This window comes from Hippocampus comes, unplaced genomic scaffold, assembly GCF_001891065.2.
Source record: "Hippocampus comes isolate QL1 unplaced genomic scaffold, H_comes_QL1_v1.1 scaffold261, whole genome shotgun sequence".
NCBI lineage: Eukaryota > Metazoa > Chordata > Actinopteri > Syngnathiformes > Syngnathidae > Hippocampus > Hippocampus comes.
Window position 1 is genome coordinate 6,759,797 of NW_017805824.1, and position 21,462 is coordinate 6,781,258.

Here is a 21,462-nt window from a genome sequence, read left to right on the forward strand (position 1 = left end):
TATATATATATAAATAATATTAATGCCCTTCTGCGCTGTGCACTATCCTGTTACATACATGCAAGCATGCATTTTTGTGCATATGCCTACGAACTGTTCTAGTCCATATACTGTAGTCTTTTAACTCCCACCCACTAAATATAACAAATCACGCAAATTCTCGGGGACAATGCAAAGTTTCAGAAATCGGAATGTTCTCCTCTCACCAAAATTTGGTGTTTCAATTCGATCCCCGACCCTTAGTGAAGCAGCATAATGACTGTCTGAGCAACCTTTTTTTCTCTGTGTGGAGGATATATGATGTGATTTTGATTAACCTTTCAGAAATACCCCAGTGTGTCAAGGAGAGACATATTTTATTCCTGTCGGAAATTATATTCAACATGGAGCATTTTTAAGACCTGTCTTATTTAGAATTTACAGCACTGTAAGAGTCTCCTCTCTCTAAAAGGCTGCAGTGGCAGTCATTACACAGATGACATTATTCTGTGTTGTTTGGCTGACTCAGTGCAAAATGCTGCTCGGAACCGACAAATTTCTCGTCACCCAGCTTTTTTTTTCAATAATGCGGGCAAGAAACACCCCAATTGAACTTAAATAGAGGTTTATTTTCTTGGATTAAAATATAGGCATTTTGACTTTCATGAAATCTTAATGTTGAACAATGTTTTGCAAAGTCGTAAACAATAAGGACATCATTTCATCGTCGACTGTACAGTGTGGATTTTGATGTTAAAACCAGGTGCGGCTGCTGTGTCAGCTGCTCTCCTGGCCTGAGACTCATTCTCCCTCATGCAGCTGATGACACGAACAACGGGAATTGGCCCTGGTCTCAGAAATGAGGCAATGTTTGGGTATGTTATAAAATGCTGATTCTTAACTTATTTACAAATGTCAGGCTTTTCAAACCCTTTTAAATGCATGCTGAGAAAAACCTCTACAATAACAAAGCCTGTACTGAGTTGCTTGAGTGTCGTTCGGCTGACGTGGTGAAAGATAGTCTATACTGTATGTCCTGACACTGACACTGACAAAAGCATTAGCACATCCCTCACTGAGTATTTCTATTCCATCCACTCAGGCTCAGGGTTAATTTGGAAAGATAATGGAGTATTTGGTGAAAGCTCACTCACTCATGAAGTCGTCTCATATTTGAACATTTAGTATTTACAGCTAGAGGAAGATGGGTAAGATTAGGGCATGTGACAGGTGCAGTGCAATTTTGGATCACCGATGGGACGGGATAGGAAGTTTTTGCAGAACTTGTACAGCAAACATTTCTGAAGGGAAAAAAAAAAGAGAAACTGAACTCAGGGACTTTTCATCACCGCTAACAAGTCTCTGAGGCACGTTGGAGGTATTTTTGACCCTTCTCACTGTGGAAGCACCTGCAACACAACGAAAAAAAAAGTCTGGCAACTGACTGAATTGGTCTAAGTAGTTAGTGTATCTGCAATTCATGTGGGCAGGTGACTTAGAGTAGGTTTCAAATTCCCACGAGCGTTGTCAAAAAAAATCCAAAAAAGCCCATGCTATACCAACTTTCTCTTCATTATCTTCTTCCAGGTCCTTTTTTTTTAACCTCCATGTAACCTAATCTCACAGCTGCTTGACATCACCTACCTTGAATCTATCTCCAGTATATTTGTGCAGGTGTAGGCACCCAAGGACAAGTCATGTTTCTCCAAGTGACTTATTAGTATGTAATGTATTTAAATTCTTACACGTTAGTGGTGCTAGGTTGAGTCTGTAAGCGGTGCCTTCACACAAACCTGTCACACCTTCGAAGCCTCTGAGGCTCTGCATTTTTGTAAATGTGATTAAAGGTGACGGGACATTGGGTTTCGTTGTAATTAAATCCTACGAGGGGTAATTACTTTAATTTGTGTTGTCTCAGTCCAGCGAAAGTGAAGCTAAAAAAACTTGAGAGCAATTAGTCCTTTGGCAGCTCAGTGTATTTTTACATCGAATGTTGGTTTCACCTTTTTTTCAGTGGTGTAAGAAGTAACCCAGTTTGTATTCCAATTTCATGTGATTTAAATTGTGGACATTCCAAGTTGATGTCATGCAATGAGGATTGAGTGGGCAGTTGAGCTCAGAGAACTTGATGTTGATAGCCCTAATCATCAACATTTTACCTTTTTATTGAGTGGGGACAATGAGACTCCCATTACCAGAGTCATTAGGCTTTCTTTGTGTTTCGTGTAGAATTTGCAGGTGGAAATAACATAAAGATCGGCTACTCTGTTGTATAACAACCAAATGAATTTCTGACGTGAGAAATGTAGTCTGCGAGCATGGTTTCCCAATGTCATTTTTTTGCCTCACAAAGCTTCTCATAAGTGGGCTGCATGCCAATATCTTTTTGGGAAGTGCTGCTGTGTGTCTTTGGGGGGGACCGTGTGGATTTCTGTGTCTCCTCCAAAAAAAAAAAAAAAAATGGGGGCAAAAAGAATGCCCCACATGGCTGCAACCAGGAGAAGCCGTGTTGATTCTGTCTCCCGATTTTTGCTCTCACCTATGGAAAGCTCAGGCCTTGTCTACATGTCGCAGGGTAGTTTGCAAACAGGAGGTCTTTTTCTGCCGTTTTTCCACTCTGCTCAATACGATGCCAGCATCGCTTATTGTGACTTAGCACGCTGTATACTCAGTTCCAATGAAGTCCAGCGCATGGTGATCATGTGCACTTGAAATTGTTGCCAACCGTTAAACAAAGAACATGTTTACGCCATGCAAAATGCTTTTCTTATCAGTTGTGATATTTGTGGACTGAGCTGCAGCCATGAAGCAAACTGCCTTCTCTAAACTGTTCCCACAAAGTTGGAAGAGTAGGAATGCTGAAAAATTAAGATTGAGGGAGCATCTAGTTCAAGGCATGATGGTTTCATAAATTGATGAAAAGAGGTGCATCTAAAGACTATATTTGTATTTCATAGTCTACTGGTCAGCCTTAATGATCTCTCTGAAGCCAGGGAAAACCTGAGGTGAATATTCAAGTGGGAATATTGGTGTATTGTGGATGTGTGAGGATTTTTTACATTTATTTTGCCCTAAATGTCCATCTGAGCGTCCTACTGTGCCCCACGAGGTCGATTCTGATTTGAGAAATAAAGAGAAATAAAAACACAGAAGCTCAACGAGATCATAATGACATAAGGGGGGGTTATGTAAAGACTGAAGACATCCCTTGTGTCCTGGCTCCATTTCCAAAAGCCAGAGAGAGCATGATATTGTTGCCTTTTGAGTTGTGTGCACAAACATGCCACAGTCAGCAAATGCAAATTGTGAGCTTGTCATGCCGCACACGTCCCCGTGTCCCGCTTTGAATCGATGGATTGTGTGGCAGCTAGGGCTCAACAGGGCAGGTCAGACACATCTCAAATCAGTAGAAGGGCAATTTCTATTGATCTGGTAAAATCATGGGAGACGGATGCAATCCATTCACAACTCTGTCAGGCACTAGATTTTCCACTGGGCTCTGACCTACATTATGACGACAAGTAAACACAACTTCAGAGAACATGTCTTCAGGCTCTTCCTACAGCCTGCAATCCTATCTCTTGCATCTCTGTCCCAGAATCAGCCACTGTTGAAAGGGGTCTCACCCACCTACCCGAGCCCTCTTCCAAAAGTGAGCAAAAGCCCCTTTGTGCTGTCCAAATTAATTAAGAATTAAGAATCTGGTCTTTCTTTTCCACTCTGAGCTATTTACAAGGCCTGTGGTAATTTCTAGCTATTAGAGCTTGCATATTTTTTAGCAACTTACTGTTGCAATTTTATGCAAGAATCATCAACCTTTACATTTTGGTGATAATCAGCATTTGTCTTGGGTTGCATGCGTTGCTTATTAGCTTTGTTGTTTATTTGTTTGGGAAGAGGTAATATTTTCCCCCCGAATACACTTGGCCAAGGTTTAAGCATATTTAACACTTCACACATTGGTACTCCTATTTTTCTGAGAACTGTTGTCTCCCTCTGACTTTCTTTTCAAGGGTATGATGTACGCACACAGCAACACAAAGCGCAGCTCTGAATGAATGTGTTTCTAAAGCAATTTCTTTTCATCGCTTGGAAATGAAACACATCCCAAAGTTTGCATCAACACTGCAGTACTTGGAATGTGAAAACAATATTCAACATTCTCCAGATGATTTTCACCTTTATTTAAATTTCACAAGAGAGAAATTCACTTGTATTGATTGATTTAAAAAAGGGTGATAATGCAGAAATGCCTGTTTCTGAACTCATGTATGGGATCAAGGCCTCTTCACACTGCACAGCTGCCGGATGCAAAAGCGTGATCATATTTGAAATTGGGTGATAAGCAATGGAATAGGTTTTAGCCTGGTTTGCATGTGAAAGCAGCTACAACGAGCAGCCCTTGCCTTACTTAGAATGTGGGTGAGGAGACGTGACACAGGTGAAGCATGTGTGGCTATGCTATATTTCATTTTAATATAACATGCTGAAAATGGGCGGCCCGGTGGTCGACTGGTTAGTGCGGGGGTCGGCAACACGCGGCTCCAGAGCCGCATGCGGCTCTTTAGCGACATCTAGTGGCTCCCTGGAGCTTTATAAAAAATGTTTGAAAATGGAAAAAGATTTTGATAGTAGGCTAATATAGCTCAAATAGCTATAGATACATGTTGCAGCTCCGAAAAAGGAGAGCTGTGGTGTTGGTTTTTTAAAACGTACACTTTATTTATGCTTTTAACAGTCTCGACAAACACAGACACGTCTGTGCCTTCTCTCTTCTCGTTCAACTCGAGAGACGTTCAAAGACAGCATCCGAAAAACGGAAATTCATGAACACTTCACTGACACTAAGAAAAGTGAATATAATGCACCAAAACAAAAAATCAAGCGAGGAAATCACAAAATAAATTCTATGGGGGTGTTTGTGAACACACAACCAAGGAATGAATAACAAACAATTCTGAGACAGTCCAGTCAACATTTTGGGTTGCCAACCCCGGGGTTAGTGCATCGGCCTCACAGTGCAGAGGAGCAGGATTCCAGGTTCCGGCCTTCTGTGTAGAGTTTGCATGTTATCCCCGTACCTGCGTGGTCTTTCTCCGGGTGCTCCGGTTTCCTCCCACATTCCAAAAACATGCGTGACAGGTTAATGGAACGCTCCAAATTGTCCCTAGGTGTGAGGGTGAGTGCGAATGGTTGTTCGTTTCTGTGTGCCCTGCAATTGGTTGGCAACCAGTTCAGGGTGTCCCCCGCCTACTGCCCAAAGACAGCTGGGATAGGCTCCAGCACGCCCTGCGACCCTTGTGAGGATAAGCGGATCAGAAAATTGATGGATGGATGGATGGATGGATGGATTCAAAACGAAGCTAAAATTGCACATTTCTAGCACTTTTAACCAACCTGATCAAGCAGTGCCTTGAAATACGCTAGATTCAACTTACACATTTTTATCTATGACTCCGAGGCTGGAAATAACTTTTTTTCACTCTGAGGAGCAATTTTGAGGAGCAACTTCGAATTTTGAGGAGCAAATTTTCACACGTTAATCTGTGGGACCTGAACCTTGGGGTTTTTTTCATCTACAAATATAAACTAAACAATACTTCTATTTTCTTATTGGTAAAATAAAGAAAGCTTGTGGCCAAAGTGTAGGGAGCATTTTGTACCAGGTCAGGTACATTCAAATGTTTAATTTGATCCGAATATCCTCTTTATTCTCATTCGCGTCCTCTTCCAACTGCCATTTTTTACATGGTTCGATTTAAGGCAGTGGTTCTTAACCTGGGTTCGATCGAACCGCAGGGGTTCCGTGGATCGGTCTCAGGGGTTCGACGGAGCCTCTGCCATGGAGGTTAAGGCACACCCGACTCAACATATCAATTAGTTATAACACCCCCGCTTGGCCATCACTGGCTGGTTCATTTTGTGCACGATTAAAAAAATTTATACTTTTGTCTTTTAATTACATTTAGTATTTTTTTTCTGTTTTTAATAAATGTGTTTTATAAGTCTTGAATTTGTAAAAAAAAAAAAAAATCATAGTTTTATTTTTCACTAGTGAAGGGTTCGGTGAATGTGCATCTGAACTGGTTGGGTTCGGTACCTCTAACAAGGTTAAGAACCACTGGTCTAAGGTGTCGTGATGTGTTGGTTGTGAACGAAACAGCTCTTCAAGCCTGCTCTTTGAAGTGAACGACCAGAGCCGGCTGTCCTCACTGTTCACTTCGGAGAGCCCACGCGTGATTGTCAATTAGTCTATGAGTATAGGGGGCCCAAAGTTGCCACAGTTAGAGGCTAGAGCACACAGAGGAGGGAGAGCGAACACTGAGAAAAAGCAAGGAGAGTCAACACGAACAAGCTCGTAAGGAATAGTGAAGAAAAGACGGGACAGCAGAAAAAGGAGTTAAATCTGGACACATTTAAATTTTATTACAAAGGCAGAATGTAGAGCTTGCAAGCAAAAAATATGACATGTTATCTGGGTGCTGTTCTTTGTTGGGTCTTTTTTTGTTTGTTTTATATTTGTTTGTTTTCACATCATTTAATTGACATCATTTACAATGTTTTGTTTTGTGTTTTGCAGTGATTCTGTCTGCTGTTAAAAGCTTAAATATGTACAAGTTCAATTGAAAACAGTTAACAGTTAAGGGCTTAGTATTTTTTTCGTAGCTCCACATAGAGGAAATGAATAATGGAATAATTTAAAAATATACAAATAAAGCATAGTGCATATTCTTTTTTACAACAGTACACTCATTAGTTACTTTTAATGCTAAATGAATTTCAGCAACAAGAAAATCAAAAGAGCCGTTTGGGAGGCGAAAGAGTCTTTTAAGTGAGCTGAGCCATAAGAGTCGGTTCTCTAAAAAGAAACGGAATTTCCATTCCTACTACGATGCGTTCAACTCATCATGCAACAAGTCTTATGCTATGTTCAGGCCAAACACCAAATCCCGCCTTGCCCCCCGTGTCTTCCGTGTGTGTTTGCTCAGTGGGGAACTATACGAGGAAAAAGGGCTCCTCCTTCTCCTCCAACAGAAAAAAAAATATTTGAACCTGGGCGTTGGTGGTTGTGTGACTTTGCTGCTAAATGCTACTTGGTTCACAGTTCTTCCACTTAAATAAGTCAATCCACTCAGCAGAAACAGCCACTTCCTCGCTCCCCATTCCCCACGCCTGCTCCCTTTTTGGCTCGGCCCTGGCAGGTATTAGATGCTGGCTACGTTGTATACCCCTTTGTGCTCAAACACCACAATGATATTATCCTACATGACTTTTCTTTCACCAAGCTGTGTGTGTCTGTGCTCGTGCTGCTGCTGCTGCTGTGTGTGAAGTAGTTAAGTACTGAGAGCTGGCTGTGTTGCAGAGCTCCATGTGACAACAGACTGCAATTATATTTTTTTTCCTTCATCGCTCCAAAATCTCCACTCAGAAACTACCTGTGCAGGAAGCTGTGTGTGACGAGATACATTCCTGATTGGTTGCCACATCCCATCGTTCTAAATGCGTGAACCGCGCTGCCCCGCACGCATCCGCGCCTGACAGCGCAAACTGAGTAGATTGTTTATGGAATTGCACATCCAGAAATGCTCACCTCGTGTTTGGTCTGAATGTAGCATGTGTGTTCTTGAAAAACAGCTGCACGAGGAACAAAGAAAAATAAACACTAAAACAATGATTAATTATCTTCGTTTTTCGTAGTACTGTTTTCTTGTGCAGTTCATTGCAAAATACTTTTGCTTCACCCTTTGTAATTTTTCATATTTCATTTATTGTTTGTATGATTCATACTTGACTACTTGTAAAATGTTTAAATCTCTGTTTTTACTCCATCCTCTGGCTCATGTGTTTTAAATTCACGATGTTGTTTGTTATTTGTCCAAATTAATATTTTGAACAAAATAAATATTAAATTCAAACCATTTTAGAGTTTATTTATTATTTAAATAAATTAATATTTACAAACACAGAAAGATACCCAAAATCAGTACGGTTAAGTACCAGTATTGATTCCCCGATACCGGGAACCGAAAGCGAACCAGTTCAAATATGAAAGATACCCAACCCTACTTCATAAGCGCACTGCACCATGTTAATTAATACACGCGTGTCCAGCCCACCAAAGCTTTTTGGATTGCCAATTATCAGGAAAACTCAGTTTTGCTTATCAATGTGTTTTCATAAGATGCGAAATGGAAATGTTGACTTACACACTGCGATGAGAATCTGCTGTTTTTGAGTGTTGGAGTCATTGTCTTTTTTTTTTTTTTGTTTTGACTTGTCAGTGCAGACTTGGGATAAGAGTGTTGTATGTGAAGTCAACTCACTTCACAATAAGCAACACACTGGCATTTAGTGAACCAGGCAAGCACACCAGAAAAAGCAGCACTTTGGCTATTCAATTGATGCAGTGTGACAAAAGCCATTTAATTCTTTTGAACTCCATTTAATTATGTCATTATATGGCATGGCTGTTTACTAATTTGACGATTTTAAAAAGTCAAGGTTTCAATAACCGCTAATACTGGATGTCACTGCTAATGAGCTCATCTTTTCTTTTTTGAGTGGATGTCTGACCAGGGCACAAGATGATTGGCTGCTTTTATAGTTGGGTAAACTAGCTGCATCTTTGGAGTTAATTGCCTCCAATTCACTTTTCTTCCTCTGTCTTACTCTCGGTGAGCAGGTATGCATGGAGGGGGAGGAGGAGAAGGGAAGGAACAAGACGAAAGAGATACCGCAAGCACGGATGGCTTCCTCATTAATGTGCATTGCCCTAAAAAGTAAAATTTTTAAAATTGTCAACAGGTACTATTTAGCTCCAAGGACAACATGCGTAGTTTTTGCCTCGGCACATCGCTTGGCCAGCCGGTAGACATCAGCTGCCTTGGAGTCCCACAGGCCATAAAGGCCTGATAGAACTCCTTCTTCAGCTTGACGGCATAACTTGTGAGCGTCTAGAAAATTAAAGCACTTGGAGACAGAGTCGTGAGCAAGGCTTAATAATCTGACAGCCAGTTGTCGGCATGGCATGGCTTTTAAAGGCAGCTAAGTAACAAGGATGATTCGTGTCACGTGCAGCTCATGAGGGAAAGCCCACTCTCAGGCTGGAGACTGATAAACAAAGCATACATGACAGGATCATGATAACTATATGGTGTAAAAGTTGTTCTTAAGCACTTGGTCATTTGCCTGAATGTTTTTTTTCACGTTTCTTCATGAAAGCATCCATACTGCTACTCTGCGTGCCCTTTTAATTGCCCCATTGATGAGATAGACTGATTGATCAATATACAAAATGCCGTTCTGAAGCAAAGCTTCGAAGTATGAGGGTTCTGAGAATTCTAGTGGATGGAGGAAATTCATGCGGATTTAGGATGAGAGAGACAAGCTACACCCTGAACGGAACATCATGCAGTTAATCACCAGCACTGACAATTTCAAATGTTCAAATTAACGATTTTTGGCCTGTATTTAGTAGCCAAAGAAAGCCCACCAAAGATTATTTAAACCCAGAAGATGATTTGAGCTATCCCCTGCGGCTCTTCAAAGTTGTAATGTAGTGCATCTTCCTATTAGTCATTTTCTTTCTACTGCAGCAAAACCTGAGCACAGTTGCAGCTCGTGTGTGGGTGCAGAGAAGTTTGTCAGCCTTCTCCAGTCAACATAACCATTTCCTTATAGTCTTTTTGCCTTCAGCGCAGCAAGTCTGACCCACGTCATGAAAACATTCAATCGTAGCTTGACACAATGTCCCGGCTCCAGTGCTTGCCTTGAGAGCAGTTAACTTTAACACCAATCGTATATGGGAGTAGATAGGCCTAGCTCTGATAGCATGCACTAGTGAGAAGACTAACACATGGATAGAGAAAATAATGGAGTCTGACTTTGTAGAGGCTTCCTTTGTTGTCCTCTGATCTTCCCACTTCCCACTGTCAGTTCTGTTTATCAACTCTGCTCTATGTGGTCATACTGAATAAGTGTTGTTAACACTTGAGCCTCTACGCCTCCTGCAAAGACACCTGTTGTGACGTTAATTTGATACCATACATTTATACATCACATTTTAAGCTTCGCTGGACAGTGAAAAAAGCAATCAGGCAGCCAATAGAAATTGCGCAGATTATGTTTGCAGGACAAACATTCAAATTAATTCCGAACTGAGGCTGAATCCAGAAAGCATGATGTTGGCGCCCATCTTAGAAATTGTATTTGAGTCATTTCAATTGGTCAATTACTTACTGATTCATGCCTGCATTATTGGTGTTGATAGGTTGTCAGTATTCATTTTTTTAAATGGTAATTATAGACCATCCAAATGTTTTCTTATCTTAGCTTGAACTGAATTTGAAACTATGACAAAGCAGAAGAGGAAACATTTGACAGTGGAGCCAGGCAGGACTCTGCCATTCTACTTAAAAATAAATGAACTGTTAATGTGATTTGATCACTTATTCACCAAAATAACATTCACATCTAAATAGTCTCGATTAATATTTGATTAACTTGCCTGTTCCTTCCCTCCTGCTTCATATTTCCCTTCACACGTCTACATTTATGAAATCTAGGGACGACTGCCACATCTTTGCTGTCTTTCCTGTCTGCCGTGTTTGTGTGTATGTAATATTTGTCCCTTGTATTACATTTTTTTAAATATTAGAAGTATAATTCAAAACACACCGTCAGCAGCTTCTGTGGTTTCAATGTGCGATTAAACATGGGTGTTCAGAAAAGCACTGTATCGGTCTGAGCATGTTTAATTTAACCGCGTCAGGTTAAATGCATTTAAGTGGAAATCGTTTCACTGACTTTTTGTCAGTTTGAAATTCTCTGTATTTGAACCACTGTTAACATGATCTATAACTCAAAAGATTCCACATCACACTTTTCAATATAGGTTAAATTGAAGTCAACATGTGTTCACTTTTGAATTAATAAAATCCCAATGGTGAATGAGGCTTGATTTGGGTGAACCTTAGCATTGGGCATCAGCAACCTGTATGACTCAGATTAGAAGCCAGGCTCCGTAGTGAATGCCTTTACCAGTTCTTACCCGGAGCTTTGTAACACGATTGGCTTCTCTGCAGACGAGAGGCCAGTAGCTCAGTGTGGTCAAGCGGTCAATATTTTTCTCACGGCGCCAACACACACACACACACGTGCACACAATTGCACAAAGTCGCGCTATAACAAATTGTGACCTCTCCTCCACTGAGTTTTATAGCAGAAAGAAGATCCGCGAGTGAAGAGGTTGCTCGATGCCCAAGGGAGATTGCATCTGGGCAACTAGATTGTATTTCAGGATTCAGTTCATTCCATTACCACGAAGAACAGAACAATATGGCAAATCAAAAAAACAGTGCCAGCAAGGCAGCCATGGGGACCAAAATCCTTTACAAACTACGTGACAAGTTAGATGAGTTATTTCGAGGACGGTTGTGGCTAAAACACACAATAGGATCTTCAAATCTGATCCGCTGGGGAGGAACATGACAGGTTTAACAGTGTGAGTGAAAGTGATTTGTTGCGGGGTTATCGGAGTGCCAGTGACACAGTCAGACAAAACAGCTCCGAGAGCTCCGCGGCTAACAGATACGATCAGCGAGCTACCGTAAACTGACACTCACTTAGATCTTTATGCTGACGCGCACACTTGCACCGGCAGGCAGGCACAGCGCAGGGTTTTCTATACAAGAATAACACTATTATTAAGTGCATACAAAACACACTCTAAGTAAGCCAAAGCTTAATACAGCAAACAAGACGGCCTACACGCTTGCACTAAGTATCTACTATCGTAAGAAGTAAATGCTCGAATCACCCACACAGCAAGCTTTGCACACATTGAAATCCATGATCTCCATCACTCTCACTCTCTCCTCTCACATCATTACCACATCCCAAAAAAGCACAAGCTCTCTTAAATCAAAGATAAAAACAAGAAATCCAAAGCAGTGTCAGAGTCAAGCAAGGTGTAAAAGAGTAGGTCAGTCAGCCACAGTCAACAAAATGTTGTCTTACCCAGAAGAGGAGGTTGAAGAAGACCATCCCATATCGCAGTGCCATCATACAACCTTCAGCCATCCTGCACCGCCGCAGTTCTAGGAGGAATATGAAGGAGAGGTCCAGGTAAAACACCACGTACTTCTTTCCTTGAGCGCAGCGGCCCTTGGTTGTCTGTGGCCCCTTTGTGGTGGTGAAGCCAAACGCAAACGGTGGCCGCTTGTATTCAAACTCTCCGCTGAAGCGATGGAAGCCAGAGGTGAACGGCGGTGTGTCCGGCTTGCTGTCCAGAGATGGACTTCGCCGGTACGGCGTCTCATCCGTGCTTGAGCGTCTCATAATACAAGTTCTTAGAAGCAACTACGTCACTCGGCACTGTGCGCAGTTCACAATGAGGGAGCCAAAGTCATTGAGGGGTGATCTTGAATGCTGAAAAGTGTTTTCACCTATACTTTGGTTACCTCAAAAGTCGATCTAAACACTTTCAAATCCCGGAGCAGCTGATTAAATTATATCCCAAGCGTCATAGCTTGATAAGAATTAATCTGTTGGAGATAATACTCTGCCATTCACCTGATTCCTAAAGCCTGTAATGTCACTGCATGCATCAAGAGAGTTTGCATAATCCCGCCGCAACACCTGTGAAATTCTTGTGTGTTTAGGACCTAATCCACGCGCACACATCTGACCATCCCTGTTCCCTCCCAACTAATCCCACAAACACAGGTGTCGCGCCCTGGCAGATAAGATGGTTAGCAGGTTCATCCGGGATCACTTTAATCACGCAGATGATAGAAGAGCTTTGACTTCCCCCGTCTTGTCAAGCCCAGCTGTTATGATACAGAAATGTCCAACGGGCTCTCATGAGAAGTTGCTGATCGGGTTCGCGCTGCAAGTTCTCAAGCATGCGCTCACGCTGTGTCTCAGAGCCCAACACCAAGCATGCGTGAGACGTGATTTTGCTGACATGCAGTGAGAAGAGAAGGATGCGGGCGTGGGTGCGAATGGAACATTAACAAGCACACGACAATGGATAATGTACACGAGCAAACAAATCGCTGTGGAGTGAACTCTCTAATCTACAGCCCTCCTCTTGTACCTCTGCCCTAACTTGCCAATTCTACCCGAAAAGTGCCTAGCGGTTACTCCTCCTCTCGCTTGCTCTCTGCCCACACAAACGGCGCATCAAGTCGTCTTCTTCGACTCCCTCACAAGGTGTCCCTCAGTGCTGACGACGCTTAATGAATTTCCAGACTCTCACTTGGAAGGCAAAGTGTCCCGTCTTCTGTTCCCTCCCTCCCGCGCTCGAAAGCGTTTGTCTCCTCCTCTCTAGGTGGGGATGGAGAACAAGACGTCCAGCGGAGTCATGGCTGAGCAGCGAGACAGGCAGTGGAAAGGGGGACAGTTTCTTCACAGAAGCAAAAGAAAGACTGCAGTGTTTGAACGCTGGTCCAGTCTCTCTGCCTGAAGCTCCCTCCCTCTCGATTCACGAGCTCCTGTTCTCTTTTCTCTTTTGCCTCCCCCTGGTGCCCCCCCTTTCTCTTGTCCCTTCTCTCTCAAACTCAGATGCTCCGCGCTCAGCATGCGCAATGTCTCTAAACACCACGTCTGCTTGATCGCTGTCCCAAAAACCCGCACAAGCAAAAGGCAGGAGCGGACCATCATATTCTATAACCACTCCCCTACTATCAAGCGCAGCCAATCGGTTTCTTGCAGCCCCATCCTCCCTGGAGGACACGCCAATCATACCTGGCCATCTACCAGATTATGCACACGCATTCTAAGTGCGCATTTAGACAAAAACCGGTGTGTCTGTGTTGTTGACAGAGCCCCACCGAGAAGACTGCCCCTCATGCGCCAGTACTTCATATTCTTCTCATCTCTACATCCTGTCTAAAATAATTCCACATGTAGATGCCGGTGTTGCGCACGAGCCCAACCACTCAGCGCATGCTTGGGTTCAGTCATGTTGCCTTCTTGCGCTCTCCCCATGGCCCGAGCTTGTGCAGCATCCGCGGGACTGCACCCGACAGATTTGCACCCTAAAGTGAAATTCTGTGGACATAAATATAAAGTGCCACAGCAGGTCGCATTCACACTAAAATAAACGCTTGCTCTCCACATCTGTGTTAGTTGCCGTACGGGTCTAAAGGGATGTTTCAAAGCTTCTGAATGAACTCATGGTCTCATAAAATATGGAATGGTTTTCTGTCATGCCTCATCTGTAGATTGGATGCGGCTTGCACAGATGACATTTGAAGTAATGGCGTTTTCTCATGAAACATTTCTGGGCCCAGAGCAGACAGACAACGTCCGTGATAAAAAGGTAATTAGCAATTAGACGCATTGGCCTTTTTACTGCATGAGGAATATAAATAGAAAAACCTGCTTTTTAAATTGCCAAGTAGAGGGCATAATTATGCAGATGAAGGAGATACATTTTTTCATTTGGCATTTATGATCCATCGGCATTAGTTAACATTTTTAATAAAAGGGTCTTAACAAGCTTTGTTAAATGATGTGCACCTTTGAGTTTAAACAAGGGGGGAAGGGGTGTGGGTTAGCACTTGTGTCACGTGATGCAGTGTACTCCAAAATGACGTTTTCGTTGTGGGATTGAGATAACTCTCTGAGGTACGCAAAGTAAACTACTGATTTGGGACACTGTTTTTTAGGTTTGGGGATGTTTCTGTGTTTGTTATCAGAAGCTGTGAAGAAATGTGAACTTGAAAAATTATTTCCACATAGAATGTGGGGGTTCCATATTTTATTGCATTTTTTTTTTTTAACTCTGGCCTTTTGAACATGGATTCCATTCTGTATGGCAATAAAAAAAAAAATCGCAAAATACAATGACACAGCTCGCTTACAGACAGCTTTGGAAAATAACAAAGTAACCAAAGCCAAAGTAAACCAGATTTGCCCTTTTGACTGGTCTAACGAAGAAAAATAGCAAAAAAAACACGCCAAAACAATAACATAATGCAATACATGGTTACATCCACAAAAACCAAACTGCAAATTAGGGAGGGAACACTGTACACATAACACAACGAGGCAGCCATATTTTAGGTATTTATTTATAATCTGTATTTGTAGTTGAGACAACATGAAAGAAAGATGTGTCCCATTTATAAATTGAATAAGATGCTAATTGCAGTCATCTGCAATCATTTTTTTACAAGATATACTGGCTGGGATCATCTAAACAGCAGGAAACTCATTAAGATTGAAACTGGATCATCATTTTCTAACTATGTTGTCATTCATGTTATTGCCAAACCAAGCACACCTCCTTCGCCCAAGCAGTTATTTCATCTCTCACCGATCTCTCTCTCTGTCTCTCTTTCCCTCTCTCCCCCTCTCTCCCTCCCTCTGACTCACACACACACAGGCACAGTCACACTCACGCACACACACGATTTCTCACGTACTAAAGTGTGACAACAGTAGATGTCGTAACTCATCAGGTGCAAATACACACGTTAGGTCACAACGTATTGCATAATGGCATTCATCGCTGTGGATAACAGCGATGTTTCCCAGACAAAAGTGCCTATGAAAGTACGAGCAAATGCCAGTGTCGAAGCAGGAGGCAAATGGACAGCCATACTCAGCGAGCTAAACAAAGTGCACCGTGTTGCTCTGTGGTCCCTGTGCAGTCTGAAAGTACTACGAGGCTAGCTTGCTTTTCCTTGTTTAAAGTGGAATGCAAGGCTTCTGAGAATATCTTCTTTAAATGACAAAACAGGTCACACAAAAATACGCATGACGCCAGACTAGCATTACAATCATACAGAATGAGATTGTTCCATAAACCACAACAAACCATTCACAGCAATTTGATTTGCACATGCAACTACGAAGTATATGTGGTCTAACCCCAACATGATATTTGAGCAAAATCTGTCGATGTCCGTCGTTAGCTGTTGTAATGCAACATGATTTTCATGTCATTTTAAAAGAAAGGAGATGAATACGTATTCTCTGACTATAATAATAAGTTGGTTCAGTGTCCTTGTTTTCTTCACATTGTCCTGTAAAGTTTTTGTCCCAAACTCGTCTTGCACTGTACGCTGAGATTGCCAATATACATTTCAACTTAATTTGTTGAATGAATCACTAAATGTGACTGATTTCTATCAGTCACAGACAGCGGCGCGGTTCACTCCATTCAGACAGAGGGATTGTCATGTCTGTCTTGATTGTGTTCCAGCTCCAGCTGGAGTGAAGCGCGTTTCCCTCCAGCAGGCGCACCTGTTACCCCATCAAGCTTTGGTGGGTATTTAAGGACTTGTGCTATTCCTTGTCGGATGATTAATCTTTCTCGCTGTTGTGCTTCAAGTGTTATTTTCTAAACCTCACGATACAATTCATATTCACTTTCGTCTTCTTATTTGTAACTATTTTGCTATTTTACTGTTGCTCTTGATTGTTTTCCTGTTATTGGATATTTTGATGGTGGCGCGGGCACCCGCAGCGGCTCCTCTTGTTGTCCGTTGTCTGTTTAAGAGGGAGGAAATTTCATCTGTGCTGTATGTTACAGCACATTTGACAATAAAGTTGTACTTGATACTTGACTTGACTTGATATTTGAATTTCCGTTATGCGTATACTCTAACTTTGCCTTTTGAAGCGCTTTTTGTTTCATCCATTGTTTACTCCTGGCTCCTTGTGACCAGCAATTTCAGTTTATACTTTGTCAGTGCAATTTTTTTGAATAAACATTTTTGTTATCGCACTTTGTCTGAACCTGCATATTTGGAATCCTAAAACATTATTCGGTTTGGTATAAACCTAACAGGGATTCACTTCCCACTCAATGACAGTGTGAATGTGACGTTACTGCATGCCTTATGCACCCTGAGACTGATTAGCATCCAGTCTAGGATGCAAATTATCTTTTGCCCAAAGTCAGCAGGGATAGGCACAAACTCCTAACGACCTGCAACAGGGTAAGTGGTATAGAAAATTGGCTGATTTTCTGTCAGTGACCTTTGAGGTTTAATTGGATTGTGTCACTTGAAGAAAAAAAAAAGCAAATTACATCTTTCATCATAGAAGCTGATTAAAATATGTTGAAAGGTGGAAATTGAGATGATCAAAGTTGGTACGTACATTTACATAAGCCTATGGAGAACTCACAATATTACTAAAAGATGACCTTGTCAGTAATCACTGATTGGAATCACGCAAATTAATATAAATTGTTTCATGCACTGAAAAAAAATGGTGTGTTGAATTTCCTCAATTTTATTTTGTCAAATAGCTGAACACAAGAGAATCATCTGAATTTAGATGCATTTTAAAAGTATATTTATTGTCTACTTAAAAAAACGCATCTGGATCCATTTTATTGCATGCAACCACTTGACAAAATAAAATTGGGGAAATTCAACACACCATTTTTTTCATTGTGTGGTGTTTCAATCAGATGCAACATGTTTCAGCACCTGAGATGGAAAAATGTTTTAATATTCTGAGGTGGTGATGTTCTCAGCAAGTTCTCCACTTGTTTTCTACACATGAAATGCACTCATCAGAATATGGCAAAGAACGAGCATTTGTTTGGTGCAACTTTTGCTTTCTGAAATTTCTGATGTTTGAGACAGGTTACTGGAAACAAATGAATAATAGCAACATGATTAAAGACAGTCAGAGGCATGAATATTTCAGTTTTTCCTCATTCCTTTGGCTGAATTGTGAAATGATGCCAAAATAGTTTGTTTTTCTCCCTGTAAACTGTCACGCTGCCCCAAGAATCTTTTGATTGTACCAGCCGACGCATACAGAAGGATGTGTTTAATTATCACACATGTCAAACAGTTTTGTAGCCTGGCGTAGTTGTGTTAAATTATCCGTTCAACATTTTGTGAAGGGTAAAAATTGAAATTATTCTTCATTGAAACTACTCACTGGACAGATTGTTAAACATACAGAGTAAATGGTCTAGTCAACTAGAACGGTTCTTCAAATATCTTCGCCCCATATAGGGTGCTCTGATCATGGTTATCTATAAGTTTTATGAGGTTGGTTGAATTTCTACAGATACTGCTGACATCAGTAGAAGTGGTGGTGATACTACCATTAAGATGTTTGAACATTCTTCATGATTCATAATTTACTCGCCTATCAAGTATTCCGTTTCCACATTTAATGCGACACTATTTGGCGAAAGAGTTCATTGTGCCTTTCAAGAATTCCCCTCGAGACGTGGTTCTGTTCATTGCGCTACGGTTACTTTGTAACATGCATTTGATTTTGTGCCCAGCTTCTCATTGCCTCTGTACACTCTAACAACTGCAGTGAAACGCCAGGTCATTACACCGAACCGAAAGTTGAAACCTCAATTGGAATTGGTCTCCCTTTAAAGAAGACCTGCTAGGAGATGTTAAATGAGATGACCAGTGTCAGAGGGCTGTTTAATTGGCTCTCGGGTTTTTCCACACCAAACTCTTCCAACGATGCTGCAATGAACCACACTTTGTGCAGCGGGGCGGCATGCCCCTCGTGCTTTCAACCTATTGATCATTTGAATTGAGCCCGTGTATGTGAATTATGGTAGCATCAAGACATCCAAGCTGTTCACAAGATAAAACCATTACTTTCGCTCTGTGACGGCTTCCTCAATAAGTCCTCATCGTGAGAGCTAATTACGAAACGCAGACGATCACGCAGATGCCTGGAAATTAACAATCCAACCTTATCATGCGATATTTTTATCCTCCCTATAAACTGATAAGAATATTACAACCCTGTCAGAGGAAGTCTGTTACAGTGATCTACAGCTAGCAGTATCTTTCATCAGTTCGTCTTTCTACTCGCATGTCTCCTCTCTCTGAGGTACAAGCATCTTGATGACAGACTGATCTGTGCTACATATCTATAGTACGAGTGCCTCCGACACCTGCGGATGCATTTGTGTTATATCTGCTATTTGCATTCTACGGCTAATCCCTGCTAGAAGGGGCGGGGGTGCTTGCCAGTCAAACCCTGTCCAAGAAAAGACAAATATGCTCTTGGTGTTTGTGTGTGCAGTATTTTTAGATTTGAAGAGAATAATACTCCCCCAAAGGAAAAAAGCACGGCAATGCTATAAACGTAGTTATATGCAGACCAAATATGCATTGCGTCCATGTAAAGAAAGGGACAATACCATATGCATTATGGCCCACAAGACTGGTTTAGAAAGGAGACAACTATTTGACAGGCCGCTGATAGATCTTCCCCATTGCAGATGGCTTTAACTAAATCCTCTTTTACTGAAATGATCCAACCAATGCATTTTCCTCGATGAAACTGACTCTGGTGTGCTGCAACAGAATATAAGTGTTTGTGTAGATAATATATCCAGCAGTGTTGAGTGGAAATCAAATTGGATTGCCACATTGAAATTCATGCCCTGACACGCAGAACAGTTGGAAATCTGATTTACACAGCCAAAGTCAGACAGATCAAATGAAGGACTAAAATTTGATATGTGAAAATCAATTTCCATGTGTTTCCAGATTGCAAAGTATGAAATGTCTGCAATGCAACTTGAGCAAACTTGGAGGACGGATAAATACAATACAATACATGCTGATTTTTATCGCGCTTTCACAACAGCAGCAGCTGTAACAAAGCGCTTAACAAAACAGTTAACATAAAGTAAAATAATAAACACAACACATAAAACAACATAAAATACGGACAGTCGTGCAATGTTAACCACTTTTCCCTCATCTGCTTTGTTGTTTGAAGCAGTTCTAGAGGAAAGAGGAGAGAATCAAAGTGTCCTTTCACCAGTGGATCACAGACGGCATGCTCAAAATGTGCACACGTCGGCTACAAGCTAAGTTTCAAAGTCAACAAGAAGCTGTAGCATCCATTGATGAAAAAAACAGATTGATTCAAAATCTGTGCTGGTACAGGCGTGCTGCCGAGAAGGCGCAACCACCAAGCACAGATTCTTCTCCTTTGACGAATGTCGTGACCAAAAAAACGCTAAAAACAATCCACATCAGTTCCACACGACGAAACAACAAACAATGTGACAAAAACAAAAAGACAAAAGTAACAAAAAAGAACAAAAAAGCAAGGTTCTTGAAGAGCACTTGCCAAAGGCTGCCTACTCGGGTGCCATCTTGGAAAAAAAAAAGTCACAGTGTGTCTCATAAGTGTATATATGGTGTGTACTGTTTTCCAAATGATCATGCATATAGCGTTTAAGTCAAATAAACATTTTAGTTAGTGTGTGTGTGTGTGTGTGTGTGTGTGTGTGTGTGTGTGTGTGTGTGTGTGTGTTCTTCATTTTATACTTTTTCCTACTGTTTATTTTTCTTCTTACTACATTTCAAACATGCACTCTATGTAAATTATTACCAATGTTTGGTTTGACTGCTGTTTTTACTTTTGTTCCTTTTATTTGATGCTTGCCTTTGTTTGTTTGTTTGTGTGAATTGGAGAGTGTGTTTAAAATACACAGGTGCTCCTATATTGTATACATGTTGGAAATAAAACACAAACAAAAAATAGTGTTTCTCCTCTCTTTTTAGTTCAATTCTATCAACCACGGGAAGGTCTGAGCATTAATTTCACCGATACACTCTGAGTCTAATTAAAGGGAAAAAATATTCCAGGTCACTGGTGGTGAAGTGGTACGTTCACTTGACTTCAGTGCAGGCAGTGTTGGTTCAGTTCCCAGTCAGTGACGGTGAGAATGAATGAATGTCTTTCTCTATATGTGCCATGCGACTGACTGGCAACCAGGGTGGAGTTTGCCTTTCTCTCAAGTCAACTGTACTGAGCTCCAACACTCGCCGCACCCCGAACAGGATAAATGGTGTGGAAAGAATGGATGGATGACGTGTTCGACATTATTAAGGCACTGTTTTATGCATAATAGAGACCTTTTTTTTTTTTAGTTTATGAAAAGTGTGTAAACATCAAAAAGGATCGAGATCACTGAATATTTCAATTGAATCATCATACTGCTGGAAATGATTTGTGTGTGATTCAGGGAGCAATGGGTTTGTTCCAATAAAGTACTGTTAAAAGCTGCAGCTGTTAAAAAGCCACTGATGAGTGGCATGAAGGATCCTCCAAAGGCTCATAGTCATGAATAAAGCTGCATATCAGCATTCCCTAACATTGCTCAGAAGGAGAAATGATTGCACTGGGCTCACGAATATATGGATGATGGATCTTGTGTGCTACGAAGGGTCCAGATTGATGGTGTTCTCGATGCTTGGTAGATGGCCACCACATTTTAATGAGGCTGCAATGTTGACAAGGAGGTGGCGGAGTGACAATTTGGGCTGGAATAGTGTGGAGTGACATGATGGGCTGCTTTTGGCTGCCCGGCTGTAAATGTGTGACGTTTCTAACCGACCATTTCCTGCCATGGTATAAAAAGAACCGAGTCTTCTGTGGCAAGATAATTATCATACAAGATCGTCACCCGCTGCAAATAATACCATTGAAGCTTTAGCTGCTGTAGGC

At 41.4% G+C, this 21,462-nt stretch overlaps 1 protein-coding gene across 3 annotated transcripts in view; it reads right to left on the reverse strand.

The window, feature by feature from the left end:
• tspan4a (tetraspanin 4a) overlaps positions 1-21,462 on the reverse strand; it is a 137,798-nt gene that overhangs the window by 104,166 nt on the left and 12,170 nt on the right. The window contains exons 1-2 of one of the 3 annotated variants that reach the window (XM_019886715.1): positions 13,241-13,605; positions 11,998-12,077 (exon numbers count right to left, since the gene is read on the reverse strand). In XM_019886715.1, the coding sequence (XP_019742274.1) occupies positions 11,998-12,060 (63 nt within the window). In that variant the 5' untranslated portion in view covers positions 12,061-12,077; positions 13,241-13,605. The other 2 variants (XM_019886714.1, XM_019886713.1) reach the window with 2 other exon arrangements.